We start from the raw sequence: 17,669 nt of genomic DNA, 5'->3' as shown, positions 1-17,669 counted from the left end.
GAAGGGCACGAGAGCCACAGGAATAAGAGAAAAGGACAGTATATCATAAATATTTTAAAAGTAATTAGCTTGCCATGATGGGATAGTTTTGACTAACACTGCTGCCTGTCCAGTGCATGTCTCCTGCCTGTGGGCTTAGTAGTTAGCCACATCTGAGTATTTCATCTGCACACACAAAATTCACATTTGTCCAAATTTTGCAGTTCCCACTTTGGATTCAGTTATATGGTATGAACATCCATACACTGGAGTATTTGTATGTTTAAACACACAAGTTATCTACATACTGATATCTGATGCATTGGAAGTGAGTCACACATTTACGGTGATCAAGGTCCCTTATGGTTTGCTTCCTCCATAAAAGGAGTTATCCTTCATTATGTTACAACAGTAATGCAATTTAGTTGTGCCTTGATGTTGCAAAAATACAATTATTTATAAATACCTTCTTATTTGTAGCGTATTATTTCTAAGCTCTGGGCATAGTGCCACAATTTGATCAAATGATAGGATCAGTCTTCTGACATTATCATGAGGGCAAACTCTCCAACTAACAGTGTCACTTGGACACAAAAAGAGTTTTGGAGGACAGAGTTCTCTTTTCAGAGGACTTTAAAATTTCTTTTAATAGTACTCATTCTACCTTCCATCATCACTCAGGCACATATAGTAAATGAGGGGTGCTTAGGAACCTTCTGCAAGATAGAGCGGGAGCTATTCATTGATCTTGTGTTACCTCCTCTAGAGACAGCATGGGTTAAAACTAGAAAGTGGAAATTTGTACCCACAGATTTCATATGGCCTCCCCCTGCCTATCCACATGGGTACTAAAACAGAGGTTATGTGGTTTAATGTACTTCCGATTCCTGACCTCATGGCTGGAAAAAGCAGGAAAGAGATTGTATGCAAACTATTCCACACTGCAAAAGAAAAGAATCACCAGTGACTACAGAAGCCCAGTCCTACACAGGCTATCATGGCAGAAGGAAGAGAGCATAATGGAAGAAGAAGGGGTCAGTTACTGTAAACTTAGGCCCAGTACAGATGAGCCAAAAGTGCCGTCCTGCAGGCAGGTTGAGGGCTGAGCGTCTCCACAATTAGAGCTCTCCCTGCGCTGCCCGGGTGCCATCTTGGCGTATGCAATGATGACATCCCTTTGATGCGGGGCGTGATCAAGCTGCCCAGCAGCTGCTGTGGCGCCTCTTTGCAGGCACAAAAAGGAGCTGGAAAAAATAGCTCCATTTTGTGCTCTGCAGAGGCTGGATCAGTACCGCTGTGTGCGTTTGCTGCAGCCCTGATCTGTGGCAGAAAGGGGTGGCATCTCACCACCCCTTCCTGCTCGTCTGTATGAAGGGAGGACAGTGGTAGCACAATCATGTTGATAACAATGAATGCCAAAATTACTCCTGTGAATATTCCAAATGCAGACAATACCTGTCCTCTCAACATTGTATTATAAAAGTGAATGAAATATCACATATAAGAGTCTTGCCTCATCTTTACCTGCTGAATATGTGTTAGGCTGACTTTTTTCTTAGAAGTATCATCCCATAGCAGCCAGGCCAAAAGCTCCTTCTTAACTTTAGTACATTCTTTAGTACATTGTATCATAATGCAGGACAGAAGACTAGAAAGGTTTCTCTGTACCTTTTCTATAATTTCATTGCTAATGTTTTTCTTCATATAGTTCAGAACCCTCATGTGGAAATATTTCTCCAGGCTTCTTCAGACTTACAAAACCCCTTTCGTACAGTGCTGTGGCTCTACTTTAACTGCCCTGGCTCCATTTTATGACTCTTGAGATTTACAGTCTAGGGAGAATTATTCTCTCACTAAAATGCAAATTCTAGGTTTCCACAAGATATAACCAGGATAGTTTAGGTAGAATCAAAGTGTTAGAATTATATTGTGTGAGAGATCCAGGTTTCTGCAGTTGGCTAATTTACCCATGCAACAATTTGGGAGATTGCCCGGCAACCTACTGTACAGTTTTCTGTTACCACTAACAACCTACCCTCTGAGCAGGAACAACTGCCAACTATAGGTTATTTGGATGAATTGGCTACTCTAGAAGAGACCCTATCTTTTAAGATCTATTTGTGGAAGACCTGGATTAATTAGTGCCACAGAAGGAACATGGATCAAGTAAGACTGAGATTAGTGGAATATTTTTTTCAGGATTGTCTACAGAAAGCTCTGAGTTAAGATGTTTAAAGATATAGCTGTGTTAGTCTGTAGTACTGTATTAATATATAGAGAGATTTTGTAGCATCGTTGAGACTATGCTGCAAACTTTTTTTTCCAGTTAGTCCCAAAGGTGCTACAAAATCTCTGTACATATGAATCAAAATATATTGAAGAGATTTGTCAGCATCAAGAGGGGCATGTGGCTGAAGGACCAGGAAGAATGCTCATCCTGCTCATAGGTTTCAGACAACTGAAATGTAAAAATAATCTTCCTATAATTTCCTATATGGGATCTGAAATGGATACTTAAGGATGCTTTGGAACATTTTATAAGGACAGCATCAGAGCAGAAGTCCTTAATGTCCTTGGTCAATTTAGCCTACAGGCAGAGAGTTCTCAAGAGGCTCATAATTTCCTGTTGCAGTATTCCCATACCAAGGACACCTACTGGTTTTATTTAAAATTCCTTTTTCTTGCAGACGTACTATAAAGGAGAAATACTGGCAGGGATTTAAAAGATGGCAAATTCTTAAACTAATTTTCTTTAAGATATGCCTCACAGGCTAGTTTAGAGTTAAACTCTAAATAACTTTCATTTGAATGCAAAGAATATATTGAAAATGTATGTTTGCCTTTCACTGCCCAATCATATTCAGTATTGCTCAGTGGATGAAAGAAGATTTATGCCTGACTTGTTCTGTTTTCAAAATTCTTTACAGGCTGTTCCCCAACTAGAACTGTTTGGGGACATGTCCACTCCTCCTGATGTAACCTCTCCCCCTGTAAGTATTAGTGTTAAATGTCCTGTCATTTTCTTCCATGTTCCCTTCAGCAGCTTTCATGTAGTGATATAAGGCATGTAGATATTCATGAAGAACAATGCCCCATACTGAAACTGAAAGAATTTCAAAAAGCTTTGCAATCATATTACCCAGTTTGACTGTTTCCCTGTGTAAAATTGCCATTACCTTACTACTTTTTCAGCACTAATTGCTTACACTGATCCCCTGTGAAGCTATTAAAATCAGACAACCTTAGACCTTTATAAAGAAACAGGTGCTGGAGAAATTTGCATATATCTGAGGAATTGGAAAAGAACCCCTTCAGTTTACAGAATACATTACAAATTATCTGAGGTTTTTCTTGTACAATTGCTCATCCTTTCCTGAGCTGCTGCTGCTTTCTCCTGCTGCTTTCTCACATCGTCATCTTCTCTCTTATTACCCCACCCATCATCCACCCCATGCTTTCCTCTCTCTCTTTCATGCTAGCTCTTTTAATTAGGAAAGAGGATGTGGTGCCAGTTCTTGGCAGGAAAAGCATCAGCTGTGATTCTACCAATATATGTTTATCAGTGCATTCTAATTTCCCTTCTTTTACAGACCCCTGCAACTCCAGGTGATGCCTTTATCCCATCTTCATCCCAGTCACTTCCTGCTGGTGCAGAAGTATTTAGTTCTGTACCTTACAGCACTGCTGCTGTACCCTCAGGTAAGTTATTCACACCAAACTATCTGACAGAGAACATACATGGCCAATCTGAGCATATTTGATTTTCATGAGAACTAGGTATTGTGTTTCTAGTGGAGAACAAACTTGGCTGCATTTTGAATATTAGCTACTAAGTGCAAGTTAACACATGCATGCTCCTAAGTGCATAGGGATGGGCTATCGGGTCTAGCATCAATGTACATCTCCTCCAGCACATTTTGGGGTCCCACTGAGAACTTAGCTCATAATCTATTCATATCAATAACCAAATACTGTTACAGTCTCTCAAGCTGCTTGATCCTCAAGAACACAGTCCTATTTTAGTTCAATGAAATTTCAACAGCACGAAAAAGAAACAAAAACCAGTTCTTTTAAGATGTACTTTTCAGTGTTCTTCATGTCCAAAGTGTAAATGACACTGGTTTTAACATTTTGCCACTGTTTTTAAGGTCCAGTTAGTTTAAAGACAATGGTTTAAACCCAGATGATGTCTGTCATCATGGTGGGATTCTCTTTTCTTTTTTTCTCTCCTTTCACCCCTATGGCCTTCTGTGGCATGCCCATGTGGACATGCACATGCACACCCACCCACCAACATGAAGATGTTTTCAGGCATGATGGGTGGTGGGCTGCCCTTCTGGCTCCACTGAAGAGAAACATCCACTAAAGAGAAACATCATCAGATATTCTCCAAACCATTTAACTTACTTGCTAATTAGCTTACTTGCTGTTCACCGCTATGATCTTTGGAATAGCGGTATATAAATAAAACAATTATTATTATTATTATTTGATCCCAAATTCTACTTTTGGAATGTTCAGCATTTGATTTTGATTAGTCCTCTTTTTCTATGAATTAGGCATATATGGTATATATGGTCTATATGGTCTATACTAGCTTTCTAAGTCCTGTTGTCTGATAAATTATTGGATCTGAATAAATGATTTTAAAGTCCATATACATATAGGTGACTGTATTACTGGGAATTGGGGAACACTAAGAAGGAATTAATAAATTTGAAGCCAGCCCTATGATTACTGAAAATCATGAACAACCTCCAGCTGCTTGTTCAGATTTCAGTAGGGTTTATCACAGGAATGGACAAAGTGCAGCTCTGCCCCATCTAGCCAGTCAATTTCTTTAAAAGGCCTTTTCTGCTGCCACCCCCATGCTAGGAGTAAAATTGCATTTAGAGGGTAATTTTTGACCTCCAGAGGATAGGGGGCACACTTAACTGTTTTAGTGGCTAATTCAGAAGTTGGAGAGGTGGTGTAGTGTGATGTGGCCTGCAAAAGTTGAGAGCAGCTTAAAAAGGCCCCAGACCTTCAGAAGCTGCCTGGACCTGCTCTACTTGCTCGTTTACCGTCATAGGAATAAATCTCTGGGTTCTTCATTATCTCAGATATACCAATAGAAACAACATTAAATTGTAAACCGGGGAGCTGGAAACTGTTTTGTTGTTGTTTTACTTGTAAAGTGTCATGTACCATTATAGTGATATATAAATAAATACATGATTATAATGATGATGATAATGATACTTCTATCTCCTTTTTAAAGCTAACACATTATAGATCTAGTTGAAGGGAAAAGACCATAACATTTTCTATTGTGTGTTAGTTTTAGTACACAAGAAATGTTGTTATTTTCTAGTTTGTCAACATACTGATTGATGAGTGGAGATGATTTACAATAAAAACATAAAAGGGAAATTGCAACACTTTTAATAAAAAAGGAAAGAAATTATAAAATGCTTATATTATAATGAAAAGTGTTCTAAAACCAAGAAAAGAAATTATGTACTGACAGCTTGGCAGAGCAGTATACTTATTACTAGCTGTCTAAAAATCAGTAATGAAGGAACCGACATAATCTCCCTAGGAAAGTAGTTCCACAAGTACAGAACTACTACGCGGAAGGCCCCGTATCCAGTCAACACTTGTCTTACTTCTCTGAGTCTCACCATGTAATGAGATCTCAGATAATGAATGCAGCTGCACAGCAGATTCATCTGAGAGGAGTTGATCTTTTCAACACCTTGCCCCTAAGCCTTACGCATCACATTATCTGGAAAATGAATTAGGATTCAGTTTTTGGAACACTATTATGAAAATTTTGAATTAATGTTTCTTGCTATTTAAAACTAAAATCTGATCTTGAAAAAGAATAATACAGTATATGCTTCCAATAGGAGAAAATATTTGTACAATATGAATTGCTAACCTAATTGATGTATCAGTGAAAGTTATTTAACTTCCATATAGCAAAATGTCAACATATATAGATAGGTGTGCATTGAGATATTAAATTATTTTAAAACATTGACGCTCCTTCAGTGTAAATGCTCAGCTTGGCATTTTGTAGTAGGTAGATGAAATCTATTACTTGTGAAATTGGTTTGGGGCAATCATAAGGTGTATCTGATTAAAAAACAAAGTAGAGAACAAGAAAACACTATGTATATCAAATATTGTAACTTGGGCTTCATACAAAATGTTTTTGCAAGCTAATGGATCTTTTGGCTATGTTTTAAGAACATCTGTAAGAAACAAATTATGTTTTCAGAATGGCCTTCATCACAAACATTCAAACAATCTGCTATCTTCACTCAATGTTGAATACACACGGCTGCTGTTTCTAATTCAGAAGTGTTGATAATTCTAGTTATATCAAGTGGAAGAAGAAGACAGTGTTTCCCCCCAAAAAAGTAAAGAGTGATGTGATAGAGCTATCATTGTCTTAAGATACTTCTCAATCAAGAAAAAGCATGAGAAAAGAGCCAGTTTGGGTTTTCAATGGACAACAGATTTGATTAACTAAGATTTTAAGAATATGCATAATACTGTATGTTCCTATGCCAACTACCATATTCCTTCTCAGCAGTGCACTCTCTGTTGGCCTGAGGTACTGGCAGGTCATACTTTTGAGTAGGCTTCTCTAGCTTGAGATCTCATAGCTCCCTGCTCGTAACATCTTTGCAGTAGTGAAATTTTTCTGTTGACATCATATCTGTGCATACATCTTACTGTTTTAAATAGATGGTCTGCACAGGATTCAAACACAGCTCTGAAAATGCTAACCTTCATCTTCAAAATGTGGCTCAGAGTGAGGAGTTCCTCCCTCTTTTCCTTATTAACATTTGCAGTCTCTAAGCATCTTCTCCACTCTTGGTCTGTGCCAGGATCGATGAGTGAGTGAGCATACTGAATACTCTGAAACAAAGAAATTCAGTTCAAGGGGATGGAACAGAGAAAACACAATTAGGAACAGCATCTCCTTACTAATATTTATCGGAGAACACAGTTTTGTAAAGTTTTGTGTGAAGTCCATTAACTTCTCAACCTGCCCTATGTCTCTAATTTTTGCCATCAAGAATACTCTAAGGGGAGCTGTTAAGACAGATGGTCAATGAAGAAGGAAAAAAAATCAGTAACAAGCCCTGTGATTCCTCATTTGTATATCTGATCAACTTTTTTTCCTTGGCTGCCCTGTTTTTGCTATTCCTGTTCTGAAATTGTCCCCACTCTCTTTCCCCCCCGAAGGTTATGTTGCAATGGGAGCTGTCCTGCCCTCCTTCTGGGGACAACAACCACTTGTTCAACAACAACTGGCCATGGGTGCTCAGCCTCCAGTTGCTCAGGTGATGCAGGGAGGACAGTCAATTGCATGGGGACAACCTGGGATATTTTCTCCCACCCAGCAACCATGGCCATCTGTAGCTGGTCACTTTCAACCTGCTGCCTTCATGCCAACACAAACTGTTTTGCCTTTACAAGCAGCCATGTTTCAAGGTACCGTTGCTCCCATTGCTACTGTTCCACCTACAAGCGATTCCACCAGATCAAGTCCACAGACAGATAGGCCTAGGCAGCAAGCAGGAAAAGAAATGTTTAAAGATTTCCAGATGGCTCAGCCTCCACCAGTGCCATCACGAAAACCAGATCAGCCTTCCCTCAGTTGTACCTCAGAGGCCTTCTCCAGTTACTTTAACAAAGTTGGGATGGCACAGGAAGCAGATGATTGTGATGACTTTGACATCTCTCAGTTAAATTTGACTCCTGTGACTTCTACAACACCATCGACAAACTCACGTAAGTAACCCCAATTTTCTCCTGCAACCTTCCACAAAATCTTTCCCTTTTCTAAGGTGAAGTCATTCAAAGTATCCATGTATATAATTAAAAAGTAAACAAATTGGGTGCCTTTGAAGTTGTGGAAACATGAAATTAAGCTTAACTAGATCAATTCCATGGAAGTTGTAATTAATTATAAACATTACTTCAATGAATTTAGTTTTTGAAAGACAGCACAATGTTATTTTAAAAAGACATAAATACTGGTTTGCATGAATTACGTTTTAGGTTGCTAAAGAGATTCTACTTTTGACTGAGGAAACTCAAAAATTCTGCAAGAATATTTTTCATTGGAAGCTATGCCAACTGCACTGGTGGTTTGCTAATTCTGGATTAATAATTATGAACCGTACTTGATCATTGTCATTACATTGTTGCAAAAACATTTTGTCTGAATCAACCTAAATTAAAAACTGCCGATGATTGAATTTATGCTCAAGGGATCATCATTTTCCAGATTTGAATACATAATATTTGGTGGGGGAGGGGATGGATATAAACAGATATGATTATTTGTGCTGGATCATCACCACAGTAATACACTTTGTGTTTAATGTCTGTTTTTTATGGTTCTGCAACAGTTGGTTTTCCAAGAAATTCCAATATACTTCTACTAATTTAGGCAGTAAAAATGACTCACTGAGCCTTAACAATTTTTAAAGTGTAGTATCTTCAAACTGTACAAAACATTCAAGGTTGCATTAATACATATTTATATAAATAATTTTGGTCCAAGATAAATGAATTAGTACTGCAGCATAAATTAAAACAAAGCTAACACAGGACCTGCTTTGTTGATATATTTGTCACAGAAATGACAACAGGTTCCTGAATTTGTAAAAACCAAAAACTAAAATTAAATTAAATGCCTACTATGTTTTCACATCATCAAACTGAGTGATTCCAGACATTAGACTAAGAAAAATAATTTCTCTTGAGACTAGCTTGTCAGATCCACATGGCATTAAATCTCTTTCTTAAAAAAATCCATTCATCGCACAATTGCACCACACACACACTAGCTAGAATGCTCCCACAAGACTTCATCAAGTTCTCATATATTTAAGATTCAGTAGACCATTCGAGAACTAGTATTTAAGGTTTGGTTTTGGATTCTAGGAGACCAGGGATCAAATCCCCACTCAGCAATGGAAGTTCAATGGATTGCCTTGGCAAGTCGCTTTTTCATACCCTCAGAGCGAGGCAGTGGCAAACATCCATGGAATCTTGCCAAGAAAGTCTTAGGATAGGATCACCTAAGTAGGAGTCAACTTGAAGGCAAATAACAACAATAACACTTAATCCAAGTACTTACTGTTGTTTTTCTTTAGCTCCAACCCCTGCTCCTAGACAAAGTTCTCCATCCAAATCCTCAGCATCTCATACCAGTGATCCTGCTGCAGATGACCTCTTTGAAGAGGGCTTTGAAAGTCCAAGCAAAAGTGAAGAACAGGAAGCGGTAAGGGTTTTAAATCCTTCACAGATAGCTGCTTAGCTATTTGGAGCATTATACATAACTCTGTTCACACATTTTCAAAAGGAAGTTTCAAGATGCAGACACAGCTACTTTCTGTAGAAGTAAGGACCCCAGAATTGAATTCCAATTTTGCAAAGGTTTTCTGGGCCATATTCCAGCAATTGGTACTTAGAATATACAGAGAGCGAGGACAAAATGGGCACAGCCAAAACAAGTGGGCAGGGCCAGATTTCTATTCAACATCCCACAACAGGTCTCTGGCCTGTAAAGTACAGTTCAGTTCTCAACAGTGTACAGTAAGCCTCCACATTTGCTGGGGTTACGCACTCAGAATTCTGGTGAAACTGGGAAAATGGCAATTAAATAAAGACTTTTTTTTTAACCTTAGAGAACACTCTCTAGGAATGCCTACATCCTCCAGCACAAGTGTATGGTCAACATCCACCAGACATCAACCATAGAATTGTAATGGAAGATCTACAAATTCCTAGAGAAGTGTTCCCTCTAGGTTCTCCAGTACAATTTCTGGTGAAAGGTAGCCATAGAGTCACACTGGAAGACCTAAAGCTTCCTAGAGAGAATGTACTAATCAAATCCACAAAAGTCAAAGCTGCAAAGGTGGAGAGTTGACTGTTCGACAGTGGAACACAATCCCTTGGAGTGTAGTGGAGTCTCCCTCCTTGGAGGTCTTTAAGCAGAGGCTGGATGGCCATCTGTTAGGGATGCTTTGATTTAGATTTCCTGCATGCCGGGGGGTTGGACTGGATGGCCTTTGTGGTCTCTTCCAACTCTATGATTCTATATAAAACTTTAAATGTTTTCAAAAACTTTCATTTCTTTAATCACTTGCCAGACATAACAGCAGACGAATCTGGCAAGCTAGACAGGAAACCTGAATCTGTACCACAGACTACCCATTCATGGTACAAAAGAAAAGGGTTTCTGAAACTTATTATATACCTTTACCATAAGTTTCAGAAACTAAACATAGCTTGTGCTATAGTTTACATCAGAAAGATATAAGATATAAAATTATATATCCCCTTAATTTTTTCCTTCAGTGCTATTTTTCAAGAATTTGGTAACATTTCACCATTTGGAAGGTAACATAAATTATCTAATCCTCCCCAGCCTCAAATGGTTCTCATAATTAATATCATTGCTAGAGGACACCATGTTGATTTGTCCTCGCATCTCAGTCCTACAGTTTTCCCATCAACTATTGCTGTGTGCCAATATATTGGAATGGTTTGTATATTTACAGAAGCAAAGGTAAATGGAAGTTTACTTCCAAGTTGAAATGGAAAGCTACATCTACTTAACATTTTTTATTTACATGTCAGCTTCCAGAGTCTATCTGAATGTTTCTGTTTCTTATACTTTTCTACTCAATTGCTCTCTTGGTCTATTTAGTCTATAACTACTTCTTCCTGCCTCTCTAAAACAGGATCCAAAAACATCTGCTATAAAATAGATTTCAAAGAACAGGAACATTGTGACATGAAGGGACTTAGCCCTGTTATCTCTGCCTTAAGAACGCAAGAGACAGAAAGCACTTGTAAGACAAACGACGGTGGTGTGAAACAGAGAGGCAGAGAGCTCAAAATGCCACATTCACTCCAAATATATCCAGCTCCATAATTTGAACTGGATCTTGCTCCTTCAAGGTGCCACCAGATAGAAATGAGATTCACTTTCATCCCAACTACTCCACGGACCTTGCACTTTCAATTTCAGAAGCTGCAATCTGTGTGATGGCTGCGTCTGCACCGCAGAAACAATCCAGTTTGACACTGCTTTAACTGCCATGGCTTTAACTGCCATGACATTTAGCTTTCTCTGTCAGAGAGCTCTGGTGCCACAACAGACTACAATTCCCAGAATTCCATAGCGCTGAGTCATGGCAGTTAAAGTCATGTTAAACTAGATTATTTCTGTCATCCAGTGAGAATCTTTGCATTTCAGGAGTTCTGCAGAAAATACGTATGTGATATTTTTATGCATGAAACATCATTTTTTATGCAGAAATATTATTTTCAATGCAGAAAATGCTGTTCTTGCACTAAAAGTAAATGAATAGAAAATGTTTTATATGAAAAAAAAAAAGCCACAAACATGCAAATCCCTTACTGCCAATAGTCTTCAAAAACTGTTCTGTTTTAAAAGACTTTCTCACAGTGGGAAGAAAATTGACAAAATTACTTGAAAACCAAAGACTTAGCCATGTTAGTCTGGATCAGTATGCAAGGGATCTTGTAGTACTCAGTCTCAAAGGGATCCCTTTGCATACTTGAGAATCAAGTTAGTGAAGAATTGCATCACTAGAAGTGAGCAATGAACCTGCCATAATCACTGGAAAGGCAATTTTCAACATAATAAAAAATGGTGTGATGCATGCAGTCAGAGAGCTGAATCAGTGACATCTGAAAATAAAATTAAGTGGAGGGCCGCATCAAAAGCAACAACACAAGGCAGCAATGAGCAATTTACAGATTGGATGGCAATTGGAGTCGTTTAGCTATGTGGGTAACTGAGAAGTTTAAAATCAGAAGTCATGAACATATGCAAGGAAACAGCAGTAGCATGACTTCATGATTTTGCAAGTGACTAGTCCCAAATTTGTCATGACCATACTGTGAGTTTGCTGTTGTAATAAACCATTGCTGGGTGTCATCCACATTGCTGAAAACTCACAGTTTGTTGGATTTGTGCCCATAGCAACTGCTTTACATAAATGGCTCCTCACAAACTGGAACCACTAATCCTGAAGCAGAAGCCATGTGCAAAGTTTCAACTGTCTGTGGAGATATATCAAAATGCACAAATTTCAATTACTGTTACTGTGACCACAAAGCCGGTTTCCTGCCCTGTGGAGGGCAGCCATTTCCCTAGTTTCATCTATGGCTTTATCATAAATTTCATTCTGCTATACTAAGAATTTTGCACATTTCATAAGTTAAAAACATGATTCAGGAATTGGATGAATCTTGGGGTGTCGTGGAGGTGAGTTCTGTGTATTTGGTCATGGATCTTACCCTCTAATAGGAGGTGGCCAAGTGTTTTTCTTTCTTTTCCCCATCACAGCAAGCTTTGCCACCACTTCCTAGGATAAGAAAAGCCTTGCCCCATTCCAGGACCAGAATCTATCATAATGCCCCACCAGGGGGAAAATAGTGGTTGTTCCAAGATTGTACATATGCTCACCCCAATCCACATACACACACTTTGATGGCACCTCAAAACTGTAGGGAAATAGTTAACCCAGCTTTCAGTTTTCATCACAGTAGGCAATCATGATGAAATGCATCCATAGTTTGAAAATAACATCTGAATTTGTTTTCCTTTTTGTTGTTGAGAAAAAAGGTGTTATGTTCTTGTATTCTAGCCTGATGGATCTCAGGCCTCATCCAACAGTGATCCATTTGGTGAGCCCATTGGTGATACTGTAAGTCCACAGGGCGATAGCTAGATAGCACAGGTTGGGGTAGGTATCTGTCCTTTTCTCTCTCACACTTTTGAGCTGTTCACTTTCACCATTGCCTGCCTTCATTTACATGAATGCTATATATATATCTATATTCTTTCATATTCTCACTTCACTACTTCACACTGTTTGTGTTGTCAAAATAGAGGCCTGTTTTGAAATAACAATGCAATCCTAAAGGAAATACAATAGTGAATATAGTGTGTAATTGGAAATATTCCGCATTCACGAGAAAAACTAGAAATTTGTTACTAATATTCCACAACATCTGATATTCATAAGTAGTATTTCAGATTTACACATTCCATGTGTTTATGATATGAATTATGAAGTGGCAGGCAATTATGGGCTGAAATGACATTGCTAATGACCCATCTTTTCTAAAGGAATAAATTAAGTATCATCCTCCAATTAAGACGTGCCTTCCCACTCTGTACCTACATCAATGGTCAATTGAAAAATCTATTGCCTGAAGGTCAAATAAAAAATAATAAATGGCAGTATTTAAGTATGGATTGTTACTTCAGACACAAAATCCCTCTTTCACATTATATATTTGTGTATATATATCATGACAAAATATGAGCTGACACAATTGCTTTAATCATTAACTGTGCACACTGCATGTTGTGGGTGTTAACAGATGTTTTTCTGAAGGTTACTGGCTATTTTTATTCTGGCATATGTGTCTTGTTGGAAAAACTGTGATGCTACAGTGCTTGTGAATGTTGTACCTTCCCATCTCATCTCAATGTATTCCAGTGCTGCTACTATATGAAAAATGTTTCTTTTGTTACCATGTGCTGCTTTTTGAAATAGTTTGAGCACTAAGTGATTTATTGATCTTCTTTCTGTGTATGCAACATTTGAAGCAAATGTATAAAAGTTGTGGATTTACTTTTAGTGCATAATGCACACTCGCTTTCAAACATTAAAGAATGTACACTCTTTGGTAATGTGTTCCACCAACACAATATCTGAATGCACTAGCTGTCCTTCCCCATTAAACTTCTCACACAGGCCTCCAAAACGCCTTTTTCTGCACTTGAAAGTACCGGCTTCACTGAAGTTCATGCAGTTCCACTTGGTTTGCTTATCTGGTATCAACACAATCATTCACCTTCCCTCTAGCTTCAGGTAGAAATGAAAACTGAAATAGTTGAATTACAAGCTTCTAGTTCCCTTTCCCAACTTGATCCCAGTGCCAGTAACGTGAAGCTATGGTTTGCCAGTATGGCCGAAATATTGTGGCTTATGCAAATCAGGTATCTTTTTTACCTAGTCAGGGATTATGACATCATAATCCTAGTAAAAATGTCATGGGAAAAGTATATTCTGTTTCTGTCTTTATTTCTCACTTCAGTATTGTGGAGATGAACCAGGAGAGAATTATTAGTCTTTCATGTTTAAACTCTGTTGACGGTAGTAAATTTGAATATTCTACTTTGTATTTGATTTGTTCTGTTAACAACAGTGAATTTCTGGGGCAGATACACTCACTAGAGCCCCAGATAACACATTTCTTTTTAAAACTGCCCTGCACTCTATATATCCCATTGCTTGGAAACAAACTAGTGTTGTTCTTTCCTGTTGTTTTAAATCTTTCACATAAGCTTCACTTTTGCCATTTAATGTTTTCACATCCAGTGTTCCCATGTGTGGAGTTCCACTCATAGCATGTTTCCACTGAAGTAAGTGGGAAAATGATTTTATCTATCATCTTATTCTTCCTTTCCTCCTGAAGCCACGTCCTGAAGCCACCTGTACCAGATTAGAAGCTAATTTATTAGGTTGAGAGCCTTTAGTAGCAGAGTGTCATAGAAAAACTAGCTGTCACTCCAGCATCTTGAAAACATTAAAAGAGGGGTGGCCATTTATCCTCCAGTCCAGTTTATTTTGGGGGGACAGTCTAAAAAGATTCTAGTTCAAACAGTATGTTTGAAGGAAGAAGTATCATAAGGATGCATGTGTTCTTATTTCTTGATACTATAGCATCCTCTCCAAAGGATTCTCTAACCAGTAGTTCAGACTTTGACTTGACATCTCAGTATTTTTAGTCTTACTTTATTGATAAGCATCTTCCTCCAATTGAAAGATTTTAAAATTGCAGTGGGAAATGAGCAAAGTATAAATACAGTGTTCTCTGATACACAATGAAGGATTTGAAAGTTATCTATTCCTTTCGTTATCTTCTGTGTATACGTGCTTACAATGATCTTGTTTACGCCATCTCTGTATATTCAAGTGATCATTCCCACATGATATTCTTTAATGTCATTTTACATTCTTTGTTGTTAATACTTATTTTCTGTAGTATTATATTTGAATAACTGGGTGTCTTATCAGTTTCTATATCCTGGACTGTGTTACTCTTCTGATCTACCTGCAGTCTTTAACAGAAGCTTTCAGACTTGGATTTCACAACTAACCTTTAAAGAAATGACAGCCACTCTCTTAGTAGTCAAATCTGCAATCTACTGATAAGTGAAATTGCTGCCTTGCTTTGATTTATAAACCAGAAGCTGGGACAGCTGTCTTAAAACTTGCAAGGAAGCCACCCACAAAAATGTGTGGAGATATTCTTAGTCAGCATTCTCTTCAAAATGTAGAATTATAGAACATGAAAATAAAAGCAGCAAACAAAAATAATACACCCATTATCTTCTAAAACTCATGCAGCGTATTTCTGGCTGTAGTTTTAGTACAAGTACTGAAAAAATGACAGCTTTTGCTCAAAAGTATACCATGTTTTATTTCCTTATCCTTATTAGTCATAGCAGGATTTCTGGCAGCAAGATAGAACTTTGAGTTGTGTTTCTTAGAGCTGATCAGGATGATCAATACACTGATCTCCAACAACATGAACTCTTTGTCCTTTAAAGGTACCGCTTTGACTGCTGCCCAAAGGCTGCCTCCTGCAGGACAGAACCTTCTTTCTGAGAAGAACTGACAGACAAAAGAGTCCACTCCACACTCACATCAAATGCAAACTAATCCACCAAGTGTCAGTCCTGTTACTTTTTTTTAAATGTTTCTAAAAATAGAGATATGTAGATCTAAAGGTAGGACAGCTCACTGTAAGGATTTGTTTATAAAGTGTTGTCTGCTGCAGTGTGAGAGGAATATGAATGATCTAGTTATGTCAAAGGACTGCTCAAAGTAAGCTGTTAGGAGTTTGCTCCTCACTGTTAAGCACAGTATGAAAGAGATCTTAGCAAGGGGTGGACAATTATGGTGAGTCTACAGTCTAGTTTTCTTTCTCCAGGGGCTGCCAAAAACAAAACAGGATACAACCAGAAGAAATGGAAGTGGCCAAAAATCTACTTCTAATTTTGAAAAGCAGGCATTTTTAAAAGACAGCCCAGGGGATGGATTGCAAATTACTTAAAAGGCAAATTGCCATTCATGGATGATTCCAAGAGAGACAATGCAACTCCCCTCTGTTTTTCAGAGAAAGGCTGGTCTAGGGACTCTGAGAAGTCCGGAACTTCAAACACAATCTTGGTGGACCACAAATGGTTCCAGGCCTACATATTTTCCATTCGATCTTAACAAGAATCACTCATAAGAATCCAATGAATGTATCAGGCAAGCTACTTTTAACTTGTAAACAACAAGAGGACTTCTAATTCTTTTAGTCCCTACCCAGTGAAATCAGGCTCCCTACAGAAGCATACAATATGAAAGATAAATTACAATCTAGACTGAGGTGCAGTTCCCTTGGGTTTTCTTGACCTTCTTTTCCAGCAGCAGAGTCTCAGTGCCAAGCTTTCCTTCTGGTCGGATGAGCAAGAAGCAGAAGACTTGTTTTCTGAAATGCATCAGCTGAGATTCTAGTTTCAGTTCAGCCACCCAGAAGGAGAACACTCTGCTAAAAATCTGCATAAGAGTAGAGAGGTCAAAGAAACCTGGGGAGAATTGCAACTTTAAGTTCATAATGCATCTTTTATGCCCAACTCCATTACATCAGCAAGAAAAAATTTGCACATTACATTGTGGACCTTCTGCTCCCCAAATTATGTACCTCTTTTAAGTTAATAGATAATACAAACATGAGAGGGGAAAAACAGATATAAGATGACTGGTAACATATTTAATTTTGAAAGCATGTCCAAATTTCGTAACCTGGGTATTTCGTATCCCGAGGTACCACTGTATTCATTCTCTGCTCCATCATATGTGCACTGAACAGTTAGTCTGAGGACTGACTTTTTGTGTTGCAATACCCTGAAAGTCTTAATACTGATTTTCTAAATTAATCTGATGACTTTTCATCTTGTAGTTTCTGATAATTGACCCAACAAAATGTTTTCTGTCATCATAAACTTAATTACAGCTTCTTTCTTTCTGTTCTTATCTGCTTTTCAGCACCTCTTACCTACCTTGAGATGATAAGAAGCCTTTTATTAACTTTCTTGAGTTCTAAACAAATACTTGTTTATTTCCTACACTCTCCTAAAGACATACTCCTTTACTGATGCTGCATGATGAAGGATTCATTGGCTCCTTTTTGAAATAAAGACATATGTTTTGGGATTAAAATAAAAGTTCCCCAACAGCAGAAAGGTAGATTCCATTAAGGTAATGAAGTGTAGTGTCCTAGTCTTTTTATATCACTTTTTAAATTACTCTTGGAAGGTCTGAAGCCATGCTTGGCTGAGAATTCTGGGAGTTGTGGTCCAGAAAAATCCCCCCCCCCCCCGCACAAAGCTCTGCTCAAAACCCAAACTGTCAGTGGTCTAGGACTATGTACTGTTGGCAAACAGAAAGAGTATGAAATCCAGCTACAAGCATAGTAGCCTGTTTCTAGGCAAGGAGTCCCCATAGCAGGGTTCTGAATTATTAATGGTAAGGCCACCAACACCCTGGACTCATTATTCAAGGATAGTTTGGCAG

General features: G+C 38.2%; 1 protein-coding gene and 1 long non-coding RNA gene across 11 annotated transcripts in view; one reads left to right on the top strand and one right to left on the bottom strand.

Moving 5' to 3' along the window:
* LOC121928835 overlaps window positions 1-17,669 on the bottom strand; it is a 38,792-nt gene that overhangs the window by 9,146 nt on the left and 11,977 nt on the right. The window contains exons 3-4 of the long non-coding RNA XR_006103583.1: window positions 9,128-9,234; window positions 6,760-6,891 (exon numbers count right to left, since the gene is read on the bottom strand). This is a non-coding gene — a long non-coding RNA (uncharacterized LOC121928835). The remainder of the gene's footprint in view (window positions 1-6,759; window positions 6,892-9,127; window positions 9,235-17,669) is intronic.
* The window catches only part of DAB1 (DAB adaptor protein 1), a 416,141-nt gene that overhangs the window by 392,002 nt on the left and 6,470 nt on the right, over window positions 1-17,669 (top strand). For 9 of the 10 annotated variants that reach the window (XM_042464067.1, XM_042464076.1, XM_042464077.1 and 6 more), the window contains 5 exons: window positions 2,907-2,969; window positions 3,570-3,678; window positions 7,222-7,770; window positions 9,144-9,271; window positions 12,675-12,773. In XM_042464067.1, the coding sequence (XP_042320001.1) occupies window positions 2,907-2,969; window positions 3,570-3,678; window positions 7,222-7,770; window positions 9,144-9,271; window positions 12,675-12,758 (933 nt within the window). In that variant the 3' untranslated portion in view covers window positions 12,759-12,773. The remainder of the gene's footprint in view (window positions 1-2,906; window positions 2,970-3,569; window positions 3,679-7,221; window positions 7,771-9,143; window positions 9,272-12,674; window positions 12,774-17,669) is intronic. The other variant, XM_042464070.1, reaches the window with a different exon arrangement.

Source organism: Sceloporus undulatus, chromosome 4 (genome assembly GCF_019175285.1).
Source record: "Sceloporus undulatus isolate JIND9_A2432 ecotype Alabama chromosome 4, SceUnd_v1.1, whole genome shotgun sequence".
In the NCBI taxonomy this organism is placed as follows: Eukaryota; Metazoa; Chordata; class Lepidosauria; order Squamata; family Phrynosomatidae; genus Sceloporus; species Sceloporus undulatus.
This window is presented reverse-complemented; position numbering and strand designations above follow the sequence as displayed.